At 32.2% G+C, this 22,877-nt stretch overlaps 1 protein-coding gene across 2 annotated transcripts in view; it reads left to right on the top strand.

The window, feature by feature from the left end:
- Window positions 1-22,877, top strand: part of LOC129906840 (uncharacterized) — a 182,591-nt gene that overhangs the window by 146,573 nt on the left and 13,141 nt on the right. For both annotated transcript variants that reach the window (XM_055982787.1, XM_055982786.1), the window contains exon 2: window positions 18,984-19,079. In XM_055982787.1, the coding sequence (XP_055838762.1) occupies window positions 19,002-19,079 (78 nt within the window). In that variant the 5' untranslated portion in view covers window positions 18,984-19,001. The remainder of the gene's footprint in view (window positions 1-18,983; window positions 19,080-22,877) is intronic.

Here is a 22,877-nt window from a genome sequence, read left to right as displayed (position 1 = left end):
GAAACCGTTTGGTTCGTTTCTTTCATTCGTTCGTTCCACAGGTGCACATTGCACATTAAACTATTACGCGAAAGGCGACCAATTTTTTTTTTTTTTATATATAACTGAAAATTTCCCTGAGAAATTCCCGCACTTTGCCAATTAATTCAAAGCAAGGTGTTGTCATGTCGAAGCCGATATACCTACTAGATATAGTCAACCCAGCTAGCAAACCGGCAAAGCAACGCAGCGGTTTACACTCATTTCTTGGTGACATTCAAAGAAATTCTATTACCTCCTTGCCTCCTAGCAAGGGGGAAGAAGAGTTCTATATAGAAAAATCCCAAACCCAATTCAAGATGAAGAGGAAAATTATATTTAAGTAGAACACTTGGCTTACCACATTGGGTGGGCAGAGTGTGCACCACAACGGAATTGGAATTAATCAAGCTTAACACGTTTAAAGTCAAGACCCAGAGTATATTGGAGACATCTACACAAACCACACGCATCTGGGAACATGCCTCTATATCACCAGTGAGATGATATTCGATTCGGATGCCAACAAAAAATGAAGGCCATGAGATTCATAATACGGAATCCACGCTAATCACTGGATCATCTGGTGGAACGATATAATTCCATCTAAGGCTTCCGTGCCGTTGCCGCTGCCGTCATTGCTGATGAGCGTATGTCCCTGAATGAGGCATGAACCTGTTTAACCAGCTATCAATGTTTCTATACAAATGTGCATCTTATGACTATTCTGTTGAGTCTATAGTAGGTATCTTTGTGCGTGCGGCAAATTTTCTCCACTTGCTAGATCATTGGTTGCGGATTCCCACTGAGTAATGAAGATGGAATAAAAAAAATTGTTGAATACTATTACGATCATGGTTACCACTATCATGATATTACATAATAAATAATTAGAAAGCTTCTTATTTAAAGCTAAAGCTGCATGCATTCTTACAAAATACTTACTAAAATATTTATTTGACAAACGAGGTTTCGTTAGAAGAATGTTGGTTGTGCGCTGGTTATAGACTTTGAGATATTAAATCAAGTTATGAACAAAACACAATAACTTAGTGAATTTTTAATAGTCCAAAGTGGACAAGCAAGATGCTTCCAACAATGCAAAATGTGTCAAATTATGATGAGTAGTTCACAAGTTATGAGGTTACAAACATAGTCCAATCATAAAAACCTGTTAAATACATAACCCTCCTTTTTTCTACGCCATTGTACTCAAGTTAAAATGACTAGCTTGTCTTTAGTATTTTTCGTGTTGGGAACTGTAACATTACAAAATCTCATAAGATCCGAATGAGAGAATTTTTTCCTTCTACTGCTCCTGGACCCGTAAAACAGTTAATAGAACATTAATTTATTTGATCACAGTTGGCAATCATGTTTTGATTTAAATATTATGCTGTACACAGTTTGAATTATAAATTATTTCTCCTTTTCTAAAAATGTTAATATTCTCTTCCTTTTTCGATCCCAGGAATCCATGTATGTAGATTCTTCTGTAATCATTATTACGTATATACCAATACTGGTTGAATCATTATAGCAATAGAAAAAGTAGGACAGCAAAACCATTGCACCGTTTTGCCATACCAAATTATGTGTTTATATTTTTTTGGTTTTAATTTCCTTTAGAATGACATAAATAAATGAACATGAGAATCATTGTGTGACACGGATAATTTTTTACCCCAACATTATAATATAGGCTTCGGAAACAGGAACTAGAACATTTATGTTAAACTGGTTGACAAAAATATTAGAAGGATAAGAAAAATAGGTCAGGTGAAAACTATGTCACAATAGAAATATTATAATTTATTATTTCAAAAGAGCACGGTGTAAATAACAGTAACACTAAAATAAAGACATTTTTAAGTAGGTATTTCACCTTTTTTTCAGATCCTTCAGATAATATACAATCTTCCCGATGATTGGAAAATTTTTAATCCCAACATACTTACCATTCTGTGTTGAAAAAGTAAAACAAATTTGAAACTACACGGAGAAAAAAAGGCATCTTTAAATAAGATGATGCCCACTTTAAATCACACCTTCTTAAAATAAGAAGAATCAGTTTAAATTTAAAGTGAACTTCATTTCATTTTGATAAGAATTTTTATTTTACCGACTTAAAATGAAAAGATTTCACATTTATTCTATTTGCATACGTCAAAAATCTTCTTAAAAAACGTCATTTAAAAATTTAAAAGCCTTTTAAATGTTTATGAAATCGGCCATAAAGAAACTAAATAGATTTGTCCTATTAATTTAAGACGGATATCTTCTTGAAGGCCCCAACCCATAGAATCCGTTGCGTCAATCAATCCGTTGAAGTTTAAGGATGGGACAGAAAGGGTTGACCCATAGAATACGTCGCATGACGGATTGCTTTTTGACATCTCACTCCAAATTCCAATGTGTGTTTGATATTTTCTCGCTGAGTGCACTAAGGAATTTCTGATGCAAGAAATTGTTTATTATTATCGTTGTTCTTTTTTTAATAAAATAAAATGTGCGACTAGATTTCATGTAGGTAGGCACTTGGTCTTCAGTTCAAAACAATTTTTAATAACAGATTATAAGTTGTAGGTGTGACTTTGGCATTGTAAAATCGAACTCTACAACAGAATTTAGATATTTTATTGATATATATTATTAGATATATCATTAAATGTTACTTTTATTACAATTTCTTTACAAATAAACAATGAAAGTTCACAATAATTCATAAAATCGGAGAAGAAAAGAACACAGTTCTTAGTTCTGAAATTCCCCGGTGTGCACTCCAGAAACAGAAAATCGAACTGGTGACTGGTCTATTGTTGACAACCAATGCCAAAGGATGCAACGGATGAAAAAGTAGAAAGTTGGGCTACTTCTTCCGTCTAATCCGTCGGCCTCCGTCCGATCCATCGCTTATGGGTCGCTTCCCATAAGAACGTGTGTATTTTATCGAGCTGTCAGTTTAAAACTTCGACGCAACGTACCCAACGGATTCTATAAGTTGGAACCTTGACAAAAAAAAACCATGCAGAAATCTGATTAATTTAATAAGGAATGCGCTTTTTGTAGCTAGTATTTCTTCTCTGTTAAGGTTATAATTTTCTCAAAAATGTGTCTCAGGCGTATTGAATCAAAATCAAGAAAAAAGCAAAAAGTTGTAGGGTTCTAAATAAGGCAAATACATATAATGTTTGTGGAACGATTTTGTTTACATTTTGGCAAAAAATTCTGTGTTTAGGACTGTTACTATTTAAAAGAATTTATTTAGATCATTCTTAAACTAGAGACTCAAACCTTAAGTCGGTAAGTGAATCAGTTATGGTTTTTGTGATTTTTGAAGCCCTATAAGTATCTCGAAAACTACTCATCCTTAGTAGCAGTTGTGAGCAGTTGTGTTTTTTTGCTAGCTCAGCAAATAAAGAGAGTTTGAAATTTTGAAATATGTATGTGGTTAAAAAAATGAGAGGAGGTAGAAAATGTGCTGAGTTTTTTTTTTCAGTAAATAAATGGAATACATACTGAATAAATGGACAACTGAATTTTTCCACTCGACAACTTTTGTAGCTGAATTTCTAACTGATTTTCTATTTTACAGGGAAAAATCTACCTATTCAAATGTTCTTTTGCGAAAGTCATTCTTAATAAAAAAAAATCACATTCTCAATAGTTATAAAATATCCTTATGAATTGTATCACTTTTTGTCATAAAATGTCAAGGCCATTTCTGATGCCAAAATGCATGAAAAGTTAGACTTGCTGACATTTAAACCAGGTAAGGTTTTCTAATACCTTTATTTCAAATTTAGAAAAAATAGCCTTCCTTTATTTTTATTTCGTTCTAAATCAACTTTCCCGCACTAAACATTTAATTTTTGCTACGCGTCATGTTGTTCATATTTCTTTTAAAAACGGAAAATTTTGTGAATAGGAAATTTTTCTTATAATTAGACGAGATACAAAATAAAAATGTGCCTCTCTTACTTTTCACCATACACCACCTATTTGACCGATATGACCTATTTATTACAGAAGACCATGGTCAAGTCATAACAGTTCTTATGATCTATAAAAAGCTTATAACATAAAAAAAAAAAAAAAACAAAACCAATTTTAAAACAAGTTGTTAAACACTCTTACCCATTTTACATTTTATTGTTGTCAGCTCCTAACAACTTACATCTCTACAATGAAAGTGTTAAAACGTAAAAAAAAAAATAAATAGAATAAAGTCGCACTTATCTAGCTGATTATTTGTAGTAAAAAAACTACAACGTTTTAATTTGTTTGTAACAAGCTTGACTCATTAAAACAAAAAAAAACACTTAATTGCTTTTAAATAATGGTTAAAATAGTAGAAAATCTTTGGTCATTGATCGGACTATGTTTTTTGTTCTTCTTTTTTTTAAAAAAAATTATAATAGCTCAAGGCGTTCAAAACAGGGGTCAATGAAGTTTATTTTATATATTTTTCTTTATTGTTTTAATTAACTTTAAGAGAATCTAACTAACTGCTATTAAAAATGCTGATTTAATTTAAGCCAGCCACAAAATAGTACGTGATGGACAGTATCTAGTTAGGAAATTTATTTATATCGTTTAATGAAGAACTTTTTGAATTAAGCTAAATTTATAATTGGAAAATGTGTAAAATGGTTAATTGGATTGTATGAAACTGTGTTTACTACGCATACATTTGGTCATACTTCGTTGGTTTGATTAAATGAATTCGGTTATAGAAGTGAATTTCTTGAGTCTATTGAACAAAATTAATCTATAAAGGATGTTAGGTAATATTCTGGCAATGAAGATTAAAGAAAACGTACCTTCTTTACTGGGTCACTGGTCACTGCACTTGATAAATTAACGTTTCATTTCTGTTTTAATTTCAGTAGTCAGGCTCTTCAATTCAATACCAACAACTTTCAAATCCTAACGAAGGTTTCATACTTTTCCTTATCGTAGCATTTTGGGGTGACGAGGATGTAAATAAAAAAAGACTAATTTTGGTAAAGATCAAACTTCTCTGATCCCAATGATTTTGTTCAACTTTGAAGACAAATTTTGTATGTGAACAAAACTTCTAATGTCCATCTTTTACGAAAATCAGAAAAAAGAAGCAAGTTGCGACCCTTTAGCCTTTAGGTTAAAAGAATAAAATCTTTTCACAAATCGGCCTTTGAACAAAGGGTTCAATATCATAAATTAAAAATTAAAAATTAAATGATTTTTCTTCCCGTCTTACATCCTTTCTTCTAATTTATATCATCTTCTTTTTCTATTAGAACCCATGTCCATCTGTTTTTTTCTGGTAAAACCGAAGAAAAATGGAGAAATTTAAAATGTCCCTTTATCCACATCCCTTTGCTGAGATGTTTACAAAGAAAGGAAAAAAAATAAATTAAAACCCTAATCCGGTCAAATTTTCTGGGTAAAATTTTCGAAATTTTAAATAAAACCAGAAACACGTTGCTTTTGTTGGTTGAGTAATTTAATACCTTTTTTTTCATGTGAAAAGGCGGACCCGACCTGACAAATTGAGGTCCAACACAACGGATTTACATTTTCTATCCAACTTAGCAGGATTATTATTATAATTTTTTTTTTATCCTATTCTTCTTTAAAACCAAATGCAAATGATTCAAAAAAAAAAATGAGGGTTGAATGCACTTACTGGGCATTTATAAATGTACGTTGCTATGTTGGTTGCATTACAAAGGTGAAGAATGAAAACTTTACAGGAGTAGGTAAGGTAAATGTATGTATTTTTATGTAAATTTAAAATATAGAGGCACCCCGGATCTTGTAATAATATACCTTCGAATGGGTGCAGTCGACCCTTTCCGTCATCGTTAAAAAATGCTCCTCTCAGTTTGAAAGTGAAAAGTGAAAAGGATTGATATTAAACCCAAAATCAATTGAAATTTGCATTACATCGAAAAATATTCTAGTTTAACATGTTTTTTTTTTTTTTGTATTATGTTCGAATTGACGCCAGCGGGAGTGAGTGAAGTGACATTTAAAATGACAGAAAGGCGGAAACAATTTTGCATAAAGCCATGAATGCATTTGCATTATAAAATAAGAGTACATACACATTTATGAATTTTAGTTTTGATTGACATGCAGGAGTGACAGATGGACATTATATGCATTTTGGAACATCATTGTTTACAGTTTCTTGTAACCGCTTCATTATTTTTAACCTACCTACACCAAAAACCCATTTAATATTTTTGGGCGTGGACAATAATTTTCAAAAAAAATTTGAAATGTGTAAGCCGGGATAATAAAATTTGTCCCTTTTAGTGATACCACAACAGTGATGGAAAATATTTTAATCATTAAAACCTTTTAGACCTAGGACAATATAGCAAGTCCTCTGAAATCTTCCTTATATTTATAGAAGCCTTGGCGATAGGGATACTTATGTTTTATTTTTGAAAATGTTGTCAGCTTCACAGTTTGACGAAATTTTACTTATTTGACATCTTTTCAACAGTTTCGATCCTCAAACACTGTTTCTATAAATTTCGAAACAGCTTGCTCCCTTCATACGAACCACGGTAGTGTTTTTATCAGCCATCTGACGACACGGTTTGAAAAAAAACGTTGCACTGATAAACAGGATTTAAGGATACATTTAACAGTTTTTTTGAACCATCTGAAAAAGTGTACCGATATCTTCCAAAAAAGTTTCATCCTCTCAATTATTGAATGTGTAGATGATAGCTTAAAATTCTTGTATTTTAACTTTTTCATCCATAACTGGCTGAATAAAATGGTTAAGTTTTGGATGTAGCTTGTAGTTCTGTAAAAATTTTTACTGAGGGAAAACCCGGCAGCTGAGCAAAAAGTTGAGAATTCTTGAACTTGCGCTACAAGCTACACCATTGTATTCAGGGGGTAATGGATTTCAGCCTTAGCCTGTAAGGCTAAGTCTGTCCAGCCAGTTCCTATCTTTTTGATTTCAGCATTCAGCTGCGCATATTAAGTTGGTTTAGGTCGGTCTATAGTTGAACGCGTTAAATTATTAGCTCAACAATTATTTATTATGAATCAATAGTATGTGAATTGTGATTTGAATGAATCACATTTCTGAATTTGTATCGGTGGAAAAATTAACTATTGATGATGATACTCAATGTGATGAGGATGGTGTCAAAATACAACATCCTACCTAAATTCAAATCAACCTCTGCAAATAACTTCGAATGGAAAAATCCGGTAATGTTCGGTGTAAGTAACCAAAATGGCTGAGTGTAGGCCTTAATTTTTTTAACTGACTTAAATCACATGATAATTTACTATATGCACTCACCTAGGCACAACCATTACCACGCAGTAGTTGTTCTTCTACGCGTTACCCCAAACTATTTTTAATTCCTTCATTTGCATGATTTATTAACAACCCGAAACGGTCTATAGTTTCCGTAATTTACACACCTTACTGCTGATTGAGTTGATGGTTGCTGGTACCTAGTATAGATGAAACAATAAAAATCCCAAGACACCGTCGAAGTCGATACCGCATGCAAAATAGAAGCCACCATAAAAGTAGTGTAATCTTATCCAAAGTGTAGGAAGAGTTTAGGCGCAGTTCAGTTCCCTATTGTTGTGTATAGCTTTGTGTATAGGCCTGTTCAACTTGCAGGTTTTTAACCTCATTGTTGTGAATTTCTGCGTCCAAGACCATTACATTTTTTCAGATATAATTATTATCTACTAAGCACATCAGGTGGGGAATCCGAATAATCGGATATGTGTGTGATGCCTACGACCGACGATAACGACGACAAAGACTGACGTTTCTCCAATGGATTTTCCTATTGTGACGGAATTTCATGAAGTATCTCAATCTTAGCCATACACAGTGGTCTTGAAAACGCGGAAGGTTTTATAAAAATGGACCCCAAAAGTAATGATGCAGATTTGTTCGAAATGATCTCAGGATTTCAAATTGAAAAAAAATTTTAAAAAAGCAAAAAAAAAAAATTTTTAGAAAAGATACATTTTTCCTTAAATCTCAAAAACTAAGATACTTTTAAACATGCGGTTTTTTGTTTTTGACTTAAAATCAATGAGAGCATCATTGATTTGTGTAAAAAAAACTTGCCCTTAATTAAAAACAATTGAATAAAATAAACTAAAAGAAAAAAAAAATATTTTTTTCTAAAATAATAACTTTAAAATTAAATTTCTCAAAAGCTATTTACTCAATCAACTTCAAATTAACATCAAATTTAAGGAGTATATTTTAGCTTTCCAAAAAGGTATAGGACATTATAAAATTATAATGCGCTTTTGTTTTTGTTGAATTTTTTTTCCCCATTCCAAGTCAAATGTAAATATATGTATAATGCCTGTAACTCAAAAAATAGATCAGGTACGATTTTGAAATTTACAAATTTGGAATCCTGAGATCATTTCGAACAAATCTGCATCATTACTTTTGGGGTCCATTTTTATAAAACCTGCCGCGTTTTCAAGACCACCGTGCATAGCGATGCACTATTGTTGGTCTTTTGTTTTGTATTTTCCTGGAGACTAAAACTATGTTCTGGAAATCTAAGTCAAAAAAAGAATCTAACGCTCATATATGTTCCAGCTATTTATGGTCTGATGACTTAGAACAATAAATTTTGGTTTTGAATGCTCGTGTTGCAAAGTATAGTTGAGTTGGTATATTGTATGTTGGTGTTGTCGTGCTCAGTGAGGGCTTTTGTGAGTCAACTGAGCAGATACAAAAACCGTGTAGCGCGTTACTTTGATGTTATATTTGCATATATGTATGTAACTCTTTCCAGGCAATTACAGAAATTAATTCACTTTAATGCACATTTTTGAAGTTATACTTCTTATGGGAGGGTGGGTATGAAAATTTACTTTTTGACAAGAATGTCAAAGGGATTATGACGCGATCACGCTGGGTAGCAGGGCTGTCGTTTCACCTTTAGAGTAGGCAGTACTTTAGTATTTAAAAATGCAGTACGCTGCAGTACGGCAAACATAAAACACACAACACGTTGCAAGTTACATGTTTCATGTGGCAAGTTGCATGTGGCAAGTTGTATGTGGCAAGTTGAATGTGGCAAGTTGTATGTGGCAAGTTGCATGCGGCAAGTTGAGTGTGGCAAGTTGCATGTGGCAAGTTGCGTGTGGCAAGTTGCATGTGGCAAGTTACATGTGGCAAGTTGCATGTGGCAAGTTGCATGTGGTAATTTCCATGTGGTGAGTTGCCAGGGTTGCAAAAAGCTCACATTTCAGCTCAGCTGACAGCTCAGCTCAAATTTGAGCTAGGCACCATAGCTTAACTCATTTGAGCTGAGCTGAAAGTGAGCTGAGCTGAAAGTGAGCGCCCCAACTTCCAACGCCTATATCTCGGAACTTTGAAAAAAGTGAAAAAAAAATTTTTGATGCCAAAAGGTAGCAGGGACTCTAACCTACATTTGGGTACAACTCTCATCCCTGTAGGTCCACGCGTTCTCAAACCGGGAGAACTTAAAAGTAAAAAAAAATTAGGCACGATTCTGATAAAATAGGCATGATGTGGCGGTTTAACATGGAAGACGATTTTTTAAAAATCTGATAATGTGCAAAGCGTAGGCCCATGACACAAGCTATCATTTGGCATCTTTCCCAAAAATTGCTCTCAAGCGGTTTAGCTTCTAGGAGCGTTCAAAGATTCGGGGATTTTTCGAAAAAAATTTTGCCCCAACTTTCAAAGACGATTTTCTCGGAATTTTGAAAAAAATCGAAAAACCGGATTATACCACTATCGGCTAGCTGAGAATATAAGCTTTTATATGGTACCACTCCCCTGTCTCTAGATCAAAGCGTTCCAACGCCTATATCTCGGAGTTTTGAAAAAAATGAAAAAAAAATTTTTGATGCCAAAAGGTAGCAGGGACTCTAACCTACATTTGGGTACAACTCTCATCCCTGTAGGTCCACGCGTTCTCAAACCGGGAGAACTTAAAAGTAAAAAAAAATTAGGCACGATTCTGATAAAATAGGCATGATGTGGTGGTTTAACATGGAAGACGATTTTTTAAAAATCTGATAATGTGCAAAGCGTAGGCCCATGACACAAGCTATCATTTGGAATCACTCCCAAAAATTGCTCTCAAGCGGTTTAGCTTCTAGGAGCGTTCAAAGATTCGGGGATTTTTCGAAAAAAAATTTTGCCCCAACTTTCAAAGGCGATTTTCTCGGAATTTTGAAAAAAATCGAAAAACCGGATTGTACCGGAATTTTTTTTTTATGATAAAAATAGAAATATTTTACTAAAAAAATAGAAATATATTTACTATCAAAAACACCAAGAGAAAAGATCACGAAAAATTATCTGTCTTATTTATAAAAATATCTATGTGTTAAAATAATTCCATTAATAACTAGAACCAAACATCTTAAGCTATGGTGTTATATAAAAGTTTAAAATATCTTCATATTTCATTATACTTTCCAAATAAAAAGCAATGTAATCTTTGAACAAGAACAACATCTTGAAGGTGCTACCACCAAGTGTTTTTTTTTATGGCTAGAGTTACAGTACTGTTTCACGGATGCCAATCCGATCATCACACTCCTTTTATTCCATTTTGTGTGTGGTGCTAAGTCTATTCATTTGCATGTTGATAAACTAAGAAAACCTGCAATTGGGTGAGGCTAATCACGTGGGTGAGGTAGCGCAGTGCGTAGTGTACTGGCTTCTGAACTCGCTTGGTCTAGGTTCAATACTCAAGTGTGACGGAAGAAGTTTTTCAAATCAAATGAAAAAATTACTAGACCAAGCACCACACACAAAATGGAATAAAAGGAGTCTGATGATCGGATTGGCATCCGTGAAACAGTACTGTAACTCTAGCCATAAAAAAACACTTGGTGGTAGCACCTTCAAGATGTTGTTGTTGTTCAAAGATTATAATGGAATTGACGGAACAAAAAGCAGTCACTGCAAAGTATGGAAACATACGAAAAAACTGTAAAAAAAAAAGCAATGTATCCTATCACCCATCACAGCTCAGCTCAGCTCACTTTACCTTAGCTCACCCAACAGCTCAGCTCACCCAACAGCTCAGCTCAACCATCAGCTCAGCTCACTTTCAGCTCAGCTCAAATGAGCTGAGCTATGGTACATAGCTCAAAAGTGAGCTAGCTCAAAATTTGAGCTGAGCTGCGAGCTGAGCTCAGCTCACTTTTGAGCTTTTTAGCAACCCTGCAAGTTGCATATTGCTACTTCTAGTGCATAAGCACACACAATCCTCATAAAATTACCATATAGCATATTTTATGCGCAATTTGTTTACTTTCGTTAAGCATATACCGTACGTTCTGAACCGCACAACATGAGTAAATTTCACAGATTAAATTGAAAACTACATGGACGCAAGGAGGATGAAAGAATTAATTTATTGTTCACTTGATAAAAATGTAAAAAACGAAGTGTGGATTAATTAATTTAATAATAGAAATTAAAATTATCAAATGAAATTCATTTATATATACTGAATGAGAAGTATAACTTCAGTCGCGTGTACATGTACACTAGTGTGGTCCACGTTATAAGGCAAAAAAATAAACCATATAATTCATTAGTTCCCCACGCATTATTTTGCTACAGACATCAATACCAACACATGCTGAAAGTTTTAGCCCTCAAAAGTAAAAGGAAGAGGGCGCTCATCAGCTTTGGAATATTAGACTTTGTTACCCTTACCTTACCCTTAATATCTGATTATATTGTATTAGGACTTGGCTTGAGGTTGGAATTTGGCTTAAACATGACAAGCACGCATGTTCCCGACAACCACGTAAATGATTTTCATGTTTCTTTGGTTTTGAGTCACTAGCTCGTATTTCATTGATTAATTCTGTTTTGTTAACTTTAAGCAAAAAATACTTACAGACGAATTTAAATGAACAAAAATTATTATCTGTGAAAATATCACTTAACTATTGGTTTTTTATGAAAAACTTTACCACATCATAACTTAATCCACTTGATAAATCAAAACAAGAGTTAATTACTAGGCATGAGGACCCAGCTATAACAGCATGTGAGCAAAAAGTTTGAGCCTGTTGAGCGCCCACTTACACTTCACCTAAAAAGCTGCAATTTCACGTGTGTAAAACAAAACACATATGCACCCAATTTTTGAGTGGGGAACAACAAAAATGTAAAAACCAAAAAATTGGACCACCCTAATGTACACACACTCTTTTTTGAAGTTATACTTCTTATGGGAGGGTGGGTATGAAAATTTACTTTTTGACAAGAATGTCAAAGGGATTATGACGCGATCACCCTGGGTAGCAGGGCTGTCGTTTCACCTTTAGAGTAGGCAGTACTTTAGTATTTAAAAATGTAGTACGCCGCAGTACGGCAAACATAAAACACACAACACGTTGCAAGTTACATGTTTCATGTGGCAAGTTGCATGTGGCAAGTCGTATGTGGCAAGTTGTATGTGGCAAGTTGCGTGTAGCAAGTTGCATGTGGCAAGTTGCGTGTGGCAAGTTGCGTGTGGCAAGTTACATGTGGCAAGTTGCATGTGGCAAATTGCATGTGGTAATTTCCATGTGGCAAGTTGCCAGGGTTGCAAAAAGCTCACATTTCAGCTCAGCTCACAGCTCAGCTCAAATTTGAGCTAGGTACCATAGCTTAGCTCATTTGAGCTGAGCTGAAAGTGAGCTGAGCTGAAAGTGAGCGCCCCAACTTCCAACGCCTATATCTCGGAATTTTGAAAAAAATGAAAAAAAATTTTTTGATGCCAAAAGGTAGCGGGGACTCTAACCTACATTTGGGTATAACTCTCATTCCTGTAGGTCTACGCGTTCTCAAACCGGGAGAACTTAAAAGTAAAAAAAAAATAGGCACGATTCTGAAAAAATAGGCATGGTGTGGCGGTTTAACATGGAAGGCGATTTTTTTAAAAATCTGATAATGTGCAAAGCGTAGGCCCATGACACAAGCTATCATTTGGCATCACTCCCAAAAATTGCTCTCAAGCGGTTTAATTTCCAGGAGCGTTCAAAGATTCGGAGATTTTTCGAAAAAAAAATTTACCCCAACTTTCAAACGCGATTTTCTCGGAATTTTGAAAAAAATCGAAAAACCGGATTATACCACTATCGGCTAGCTGAGAATATAAGCTTTCATATGGCACCACTCCCCTGTCTCTAGATCAAAGCGTTCCAACGACTATATCGCGGAATTTTGAAGAAAATGAAAATAAAATTTTTTGATGCCAAAAGGTAGCGGGGACTTTAACCTACATTTGGGTACAATTCCCATCCCTGTAGGTCCAGGCGTTCTCAAACCGGGAGAACTTAAAAGTAAAAAAAAAATAGGCACGATTCTGAAAAAATAGGCATGATGTGGCGGTTTAACATGGAAGGCGATTTTTTAAAAATCTGACAATGTGCAAAGCGTAGGCCCATGACACAAGCTATCATTTATCATCACTCCCAAAAATTGCTCTCAAGCGGTTTAGCTTCCAGGAGCGTTCAAAGATTCGGGGATTTTTCGAAAAAAGATTTTACCCCAACTTTCAAACGCGATTTTCTCGGAATTTTGAAAAAAATCGAAAAACCGAATTATACCACAATCGGGTAGCTGAGAATATAAGCTTTCATATGGCACCACTCCACTGTCTCTAGATCAAAGCGTTCAGCTCCCAGAAGTTTTTTCGCGCCCCCAACTTCCAACGCCTATATCGTGGAATTTTGAAGAAAATGAATAAAATTTTTGATGCCAAAAGATAGCGGGGACTCTAACCTACATTTGGGTACAACTCCCTCAAACTTCTCAAACCGGGAGAACTTAAAAGTAAAAAAAATAGGCGCGATTCTGAAAAAAAAGGCATGATGTGGTGGTTTAACATGGAAGGCGATTTTTTAAAAATCTTAAAAAAATGTGCAAAGCGTAGGCCCATGACACAAGCTATCATTTGGCATCACTCCCAAAAATTGCTCTAAAGCGGTTTAGCTTCCAGGAGCGTTTAAAGATTCGGGGATTTTTCGAAAAAAAAATGTATACCGTACGTTCTGAACCGCACAACATGTGTAAATTTCACAGAATAAATTGAAAACTACATGGACGCAAGGAGGATGAAAGAATTAATTTATTGTTCACTTGATAAAAATGTAAAAAAAATAAGTTACTATTTTTTTTTTAATTAATTACTTAATAATAGAAATTAAAAATATCAAATGAAATTCATTTACATAAAACTGAATGAGAAGTATAACTTCAGTCGCGTGTACATGTGTACACACACTCTTTTTTTTCTTCTATCGTAAAAGTAGTATAGTCGTAGTGGTAGATAGATAGTTCATAGTTGCATCAAGTTACAGGCTACGGCAGCACTGTCACTGTCAAGTCAGTCAGTCGGTCTACTTATTTTTTGCGTTCCAGTCTTTTTTTTTTTTGTATTTTTTGTTTTTAAAAATGGTTTGGAGGAGAATTGCCGGGAAGTAGGAAATGGTTAATTATTTTCATTTGCCCTGAATACGAAGGGATTTTCTGTTTTGTCTATTATATTGTGTGTGAACCTGTGAATGAATGCATTAAGGAAGTTCAAGAAAACTATTACGGTCATGGAATTGTTTAAGAGAAACAAAAATGTATGAAATGTTAGCTGGAAAAAAACCATAAGCTTACATCAAATTGTTGAACTCATTTCTCATTTGTAGTAAAAAAAAAATATAAACTTATGATGTGATGGTGATTAATGGGGAAAAGATCAATAAAGTGGATAAATAATTCAAGCCCAACGAGTAAGTACCTACAGGTTTCTGAGATGAAAGCATTTCCACAGAAAATTTGTTCACTCTTTCTGATGACAACAAATCTTGGAGGGGACCTACAATTTTCTGCAGGATTCAAATTGCCTCTTTTTGACAGTGATACTCTACTTGGAGGCATTTTCAATTTTTCGTAAGAAGTAAGACTTCTGATAAAAATCAAGGCGTTAGACTGGACATTGAATTCAGAACTCTGGGCCACAGACACAGTGGTGCCTTTGGTACTTTTTGGCGTCAAAAATCATTTGCACGACCATTTCTTGACGAAAAGTCATGCAATTCGGTACACTGAAGGATATTAGCATGGAACACACAGAGAAAAAAATAACTATTTTAAATAGTTAAAAATTGTTATTTGTGACTATTTTAATAGCCAATCGAAGTATTTTCAGATGGAGGAAGGGACTATTGGGCTAAATGCAAATAAAAAAAATTACAATAATATACTGATAGCTAATAGATGTAAACTATAATGCTATTTTTTTTTTCGATGAAATTAGTTTTGTGGTTTCAGTTTAATTGTGGCTTACATTTAGGTTTAACATTCAGAAATTAACCGTTATTTTTACAAATACACTGAATATTGTAATATAAGGATAATCGGATAAAATAAATAATTTGGCTCCCAAAACCTGGTTTAAATCTTAAAAGAGTTATTCAATAAGATACTGAAACAAAAGTTAAACTGAAACTACAGTGCCCAAAATCGATTTTGGAATTTTGGATGAATAATTTTGTGGTGACTGTGACTGTGACTGCGTTTTACAATCATTTATTTTAGGAAAAAAATATGTTGTCTGATTTTGCTTGTCGAATTAACATTTTAGCATTTTTCAAAATATTTTGTTTATTCTTTCTAAAATTTGTTCGACGTTTAACTCAAGACAAAGATTTGGCCCAATAATTTCGTGAGTGATTGTATATACCTACTATGCATTTTTCCCCTCCCCCTTATCCGGGAGGGGAAATTATAAAAAAAAATCTAACCCAAAAACGAAAAAATAAATATGAAATAGTTTTTTTTTAATTAGAATCGTTTTTTTATACAGAGTGCTCCGAAACTAATGATGCCAACGAAATATGCTGAGCGGCCAAAATAATGGCTCGCGGAATCTTGTAGCTTTCTCTCCCTGTTCATAATTGATTTTTGTTTCACTGGAAAATTAGATAATTATTTTGAACGATTAATAAATTAATTATAAAAATAATTTCTTAGTTTTGTTTGGCGCAACACTCTAAAAAAAAAATTGTAGGGTTTGACACTAATTTTTCCTCGAAAAGAGAGACTTTTGTTAAAAAAAAGAATTAAAAGACCAACAGGTTTAATTCTTTTTGAACAAAAGTCTCCATTTTTGTATCGCACGACTTGAAACTTGTACTCGCACTGGCACGCTTCCACAAGATTATTTTCTGTAACTATTAAAAATACTATTTAAAAGTAACTATTTTTAACCACCACTTTGCTTTATGCTTTTGCATGTTGTGACTATTATAATAGTTATTTCTAACTATAAACATAATAGTTAAAAATGACTATTTTAATAGTAACGTAGCTACTACGGCATAGTCAATTTTAGTTATTTTAATAGTTATTTTTAACTATTTTATTTAGGCATATGACTAATATAATAGTCATTTTTAACTATTATTCGCCAAATTTCATTGAATTCCATAAAGTGACTATGCAAATAGGTACAAAATAACTATTTTTTTGTCCCTGAGTGAAGAAACGAAAAAACAAGTAGGTAAAGATAAAAAAAAAAACATAAAAAAATTACAATGTTCAATAAAACTGAATATTTTTCTTTTTTTTGTTTAACCAAAATGTACTTTATTTATTTTAATATTCGGATCCGAAGAAAAAAAAATCTATGACGTCACGCGGTTTTGAGATATGAGAAGTTCAAAATGAGATATTAAAAATAAATACCTTTAAGCTGAATGGCTTTTTCCCATCTTTTATTTGCCTGTATAGTAAATCGGCTTCGATGAAAATAAACAGTTAAAATCAAATTGGAGTTCTTTGTCTATCCGTTACCCAAATAAAATATCATTAATTTTCATTAAACTATTGTGTTCACACTTTATTATTTGTTTATGATAATTTATATTAATACAACACAAAATTCTACCAAACATAAATTTCCCACTTAATAAAAGTATATTTAAAAGAAATGAAGATCTTCTTATTTTATTTCTCTTACTCTTCAAGAAATTAAGTTAAATTTCTATCTGTTATCTCAAATCCAAAATTGGTTTGACCGTCATCTATTGCAAGATAAATAAATATCAATAAAATATGTTAATTAATTCTAAATTGTGACCTGGTGTTATCTTAACTACGGTATCATTTTTTTTGTTTAACTTAGAAGATTATCTGGTTGTTAGGTATCCAAATTAACTCTTAACTTAAAAACTTATTTATATTTTCTTTGAAGAATCAAAAAGGGTATAAGTTGTTCACCTCCTATAAACAAGTTAATAATGCATAGACAATATGCTATTGACCTTATAGTCTGAAAAGTTAAGTTGCAAACATTAGTAATAGTCGAGCTCCTTTGAAGGTGGTAATACATACTACATATTTACACACGCTCTTCTGTTCGTGTATTTTGAAATTTGTACTTCAGTAAAACTCGCTTAAGTGAAAAAACAGCTTATCTGAAACACTTTTTTTATCCCCGAGTATTTTTCGATCCCTTAGCGGGGTTCGTTTAGGTGAAAAACCTTAAACCGCTAAGTGAAAACGGGACAGTTACATTTTGCCAATTCTCTTAAGCGGGTTTTACTGTGCTAGATTATCGATTTGAAGTTCTTTTTCACTCGGACTTATAATCACTACTACACTTAGGAGCAAAAAAATGGAATCAAACTTTTGCGTTTTTTTAAAACATTAATTGGCCAGGATGTAATTGCACCATTAAAAAGCTTGAAACAAAGGCTTTAAATCAATACTAGGGACTTTAAAACCCGTTCACTTTATAAGGATCCAATCAACATAAATAAAGCATGTAAGCAAAAAAAGACTGAAACTGAAACAGAGAGTATCTGGAAAATTTAACATTTTAAAAAAATTAAGTGCAATTTATTGACAGATAACGTCAATAGTAACAGTAGGAAAAAAAACTGAAATTGAAGCAGAGAATATTTAACATTTAGAAAAAAATGAAGTGCAATTTATTGACAGACAGCTATCGTATGCATTTTGAAGTTTTTACCAACAATTAAAAGTAAAAAATTCAAGCTTTTAAATGAGACCATAAAACTTGAAGAAACATTATTTTATCCATTGCAATTTTTGTTTTAAATAAAAATTATCTTTTTTGATTCCGTTTTTTTGCTCTTAAGTGTATAAACTCAATCCACGCTTAGTGATTCAGAGATTTCTTGAGCCTTGTACTGTCTTTCCAATGCAAAACAAAAACAACATTAAGTTTGAGACTATTATTCATAGCCGTTGCATATTTAATAAAAATTAATAAAACAGCGTTAGCTGAAATAATGCCTATTGTTAGCCTATTTTTATTAATATGACACTGAGAATGATAAATTAGAAAATTATTTAAGTATTTTATTGTAAACAAACAAACAAAAAAATAAAACTCAAGAAGAGTTAATCATTTAAATTTGATTCCATTTTGGTCAGAATTAAAAGTGAAAAGTTTGATTGTTATCAAATCTACACAGAATGCTTTCACTCTTTTGTATTTTATTCTCTTTTATTTTTGTTTCATGGCCTGATTTTTAAGCCAAGAAAAATGGTGTGAGTATGAACATTTTTGAATATTAATTTTGTCTTACATTTTTTGCAGGCATAAAGTTGTTCTATTTCAGCGAACACCACAAAATTTCATTATGATTGATCAGATAAAATAAAATTAAAAAATTTTAAAACCAAATTTTAGCGCACAGTTATAGAACTAGATTTATGCTGACAACTTTCAGAAATAATGAAAATAAAGAAAAAATTGTTTATTTATTTATGAGCAGTTTTGACGAATTTAAAAAAAAATCAATCAAAATTTTCTTTATTGACACACTCTGAGAACGAAAAATTATTTTTGTCAAGGGTGGCACACATAGAGATATGATTTTCAGACAATTTCCTTTTTTTCTGCTATAAACTGACATTACCTATGCATTTTTTTCTCTTTCAGTAATGCAAATGATTTGAAATGGATTCTGGCAGTGTTATGAGTGAACCCATAACAACTCATCATCGATCATATGGCAAACAAAAATCAGCATCAATGGTAAGTTTGAAAACAAATCAAAAAATGTTTAATTAGAAAAAAAATCATGTGTGCAGTTCACACGCGGTAGAAGTGAAACCTTAAAAAATAATTTTTCTTGCTAAAAAAAAAATATCGAAAAAATCAACCTTTTTTTTATTCCATCAACTGTACCTAATTCCATATTTTTTAAATGACCACCTATAATTAATTTTATATCATCTGAGAGCTTTTTATTTTACCTTTTATTTGACGCTTCAATCATATTTCTACCATGCCTACAAAACGTACCGTTATGTAGGGTATATCAAATAAAAGGTATTATTATCAGCATGCGTATTAAAGTTAAATAATATTTGTATGTGCTCTAGATCAAAAGATAGAACGTGTTTAGAAAAATAACATCTTTTCACCGTTATCTCAGAATTTTGAAATTTAATTACCTATTTACAGTATAAATTTCATGCATCTATCTATTAAAACAAAAAAGTTATAACCAATTGAATTGTTGTGTCGCTTTTTCGTTTCATCTTGTTTCAAATCACTACGATACTAAAGAAGTTTTCACTTCAAACATTTCTTTTAATTCTTTGAATAAATTTATTTGAAATATGTACATAATTATTATTAATCAAGATCGATTTTAAGCGACCATTCAATTCTTTCCCACACGACATGTGGTATTTTTATTTATAGAACCTTATGTCCTTTTTCTTAATTCAAACTTACCCAAATCAAAAAATACGCTCCAGACCAATGCATTTTTGTTCTCCAGCGTTCATGTCACTATTCTGTTATCACAATAACATTAAGATGCTAGAAATGGCATATGTTTATTGTATTCAAAAATGATTTTTCACCTTTGAATCTATTATAAAAGGGATATTTAAAGCCATTAAAAGGATAAACCGTCATATGACAACAAATAGACATTGGGATGGCATATGTCTATTTGATTTTTATTGAATCTCCTAATAGTCCCATTAAGATACTACACAAAAATGATATCTTTTCTTTTCATGAAAACAAAAATGAAAGAAAAAAAAACCCAAAAGTAGGTAGACAGATTTTGAACCAAAGATAAAGGTCAAAGATTTAGGACTCAAATAGAATTTAACAAAAGAGTTCCTTAATTGCCTTAAGCGCCACTGCTCTTTGAAAGAATTAGTGACAATCGAGTATAAAATGAACATCTACCTTTTCTTAAATCGTCTTATTGTATTACAATAAGAGTGAATTGAAAATCTATGAACATGTGTGAATTACATTGGAACTTGACTTTTAAATATCCCAATATTTTATAATGTTAGTTGAAGGGTGCACAAATTTTAATAATAATTATTTGTATTCGAATATTTGAACTCCTAAATTGACTTTTCAATTCATTCCATCATATCGGAGAGTTTATAATTTAATTTAATTTTGTTATAAAAACCAAAACGAAAAAAGGTTGGGAACCCCTGATTAAATTAAACTACTTAATCAAAACCTAAATGAAGTTTGTAGGTACATATTATTATTTTTGCCACAGTAAAGACAATTGATGGGTTAATGTTGTACTCCCCCAGTACTCCAATAATTGTAAATTTTAATAAAAAACCCATAGCGAACTTTCAGGAAAAAAGTGTATCAAAGATTTTTGTTTTGTCTGTTTAATGTGCAGACATGTGTGTCGAATGTTCATTCAATCATCTCCAAAACTAGGAAATTTTTTTTTTATTATTTTTAATTGCCTTTGAATAGTGAAAGTAATCAGAGTTATAGTTCTCATATTTTTTTTTTCTTTTAATGCGAAAAAAGTGTTTTTTAGTCTGTTAAGTTTTGAACAAAAAGAAAAAAAAAGTTGCGGGTGAATAAGCTTATGAATAAAAAATTATATTTAAATTTAAACATGAAAGTATTTTAAAGGTAAGATAAATCATATTAATGAAAAGTGAATCTAAGTAAATTCATTTCATTTCTAAGAAACATAAAGACTTCTTGGTTCAGTGACGCGTTAGAGGTAATAGTACATATTTTAAGATGAACAATAAAGAAAAAAAAAACTGATTTAAAAAGAATTAATTTATTTAATTTAAATTCTATTTTTGCGTGATATATGGAGATTAAAGAATACTTTTGCAAACAATATATATAAAAATGTTATTTGAAAGTTTATTTAATTAAATTTATAATTTTTTTTTTTTTATAAAATATTGCCTTGCAATTAACTTTCAACATAAATTTTAAACTTTTGCTGTTAAAGATGATTGCACACTATTGTTTGCTAAGACTTGTGAATATACGTCATAAGTTGAAATTCTCATTTCTAATGTGAGCGTATGTGTGTAATACATACATATCAGGAGTTTATACTATTTTTTTGTTTGCTTTCGAAGAAAACTAAGTTGGGTAATTCTAATATCAATAAATCTTTTAAATTAAACGTAAAAATTGTCGAAATCATTACCAAAATAAATACAACCTTCCACTTAAAGGCTAAAATGGCCTGAGTTGGGTTAATAAGAGTGTAGACTTAAAAGTGCTAGAGAATTGGGCTGGGCACTACCGTGTCACTTAATTGACCAAATGTCATTAGGGTACTCCATCAATTTTGTTTCTAAACCCAAAAAAGCATGCATGCCCTAACTAAACCCCTTGTCCCAGAAAAATGGTTTATACCTTTTTGAAAATCTTGTTGAATGTAGACAAGAACCTCATAATAAATTTAAATTTAATAATTTTAAATTTAATAAGTTTTTCTTTAAACAATGCAAAAAGTGACTTCACAAAAACTAACATCGCAGCTAGATTTCTCATTCTTGTTTTTCCTTTAATCCAATAGGACGGCTATGGTTTAAACTCGTTTTTCACGAAAAACTGATTTTAACCTCCCCCAACGGTCAAGATTAATTTTTTTCCATCTCAAACGTTTATTCCGACTGGACAGTTCAAGATTAATAAGCGTTTATTCCCATGGTATAAAAAGACAAGGTATGATCATTAGAGTCACCATTTTACAAAATGGAGTAATGAGTTTTTGACGATTAATTTGGCAAAATCAAAAGCAACAACAATTTCCAAGAACAACATTTTTACAACAACAATTTCAATAGGGCAGCTGTCAAAAAATTAGGAAGCCATCTTTTTTTCTTTCATCTGACAGTTCTCGATACAGACTTTTTTCTAATGATCATACCTAGACCTACCTTCTCTTTTTATACCATAGTTTAGGGATGGCGAACCAATGGCACGCCATAAAATATTTTCGGCACTCCACCAATTAAGTAATCCAATTGCCATTTGAGCTACATTCAACGATTTTTCCAGTAAAATTTTTCTTGAGATTTTGTAAAACTGAAAAAATCTCTTCTTTTCAGAAGAAGATACTCATGTTCTGAAAATCGTATTGAATTTACATAAAAAACCAGACGAAGTAGGTAAAATTAACTGAACAGTTTTTTATGGGTAGGTAATTAGGTTTTCACAAATTAAAGAATTATCTTAAATGCTATGTCTACTATAGACCCGGATACGACATCCTTTGATAAACTTAACATGTCTAAATTTTATTGGTTGGAAGTTGAAGAAATTGTAATGTAGCTGAACGAATTTCAATCTTGTCCGATATCGACTCAAAAATTAGTGGAAACAATGAAAGAGCTGAAATCCATCGAACTAGAGAGGGTGGAGGGCAATACGACGAACAATTCCAAATTAATGGAAACATGAAATTGGAAAAGTTGGAAATCTTGACAATATTTTCACCTACTTACGCCTGTGAGTCATAATTTGTCCAAATGAATAACATTCAAAATTCGCTTAGAAGCAGATTGTCAG

This window comes from Episyrphus balteatus, chromosome 1 (assembly GCF_945859705.1).
Source record: "Episyrphus balteatus chromosome 1, idEpiBalt1.1, whole genome shotgun sequence".
NCBI lineage: Eukaryota > Metazoa > Arthropoda > Insecta > Diptera > Syrphidae > Episyrphus > Episyrphus balteatus.
Note: the sequence above shows the minus strand (reverse complement) of the source record. Positions and strands in the feature narration are given on the sequence as shown.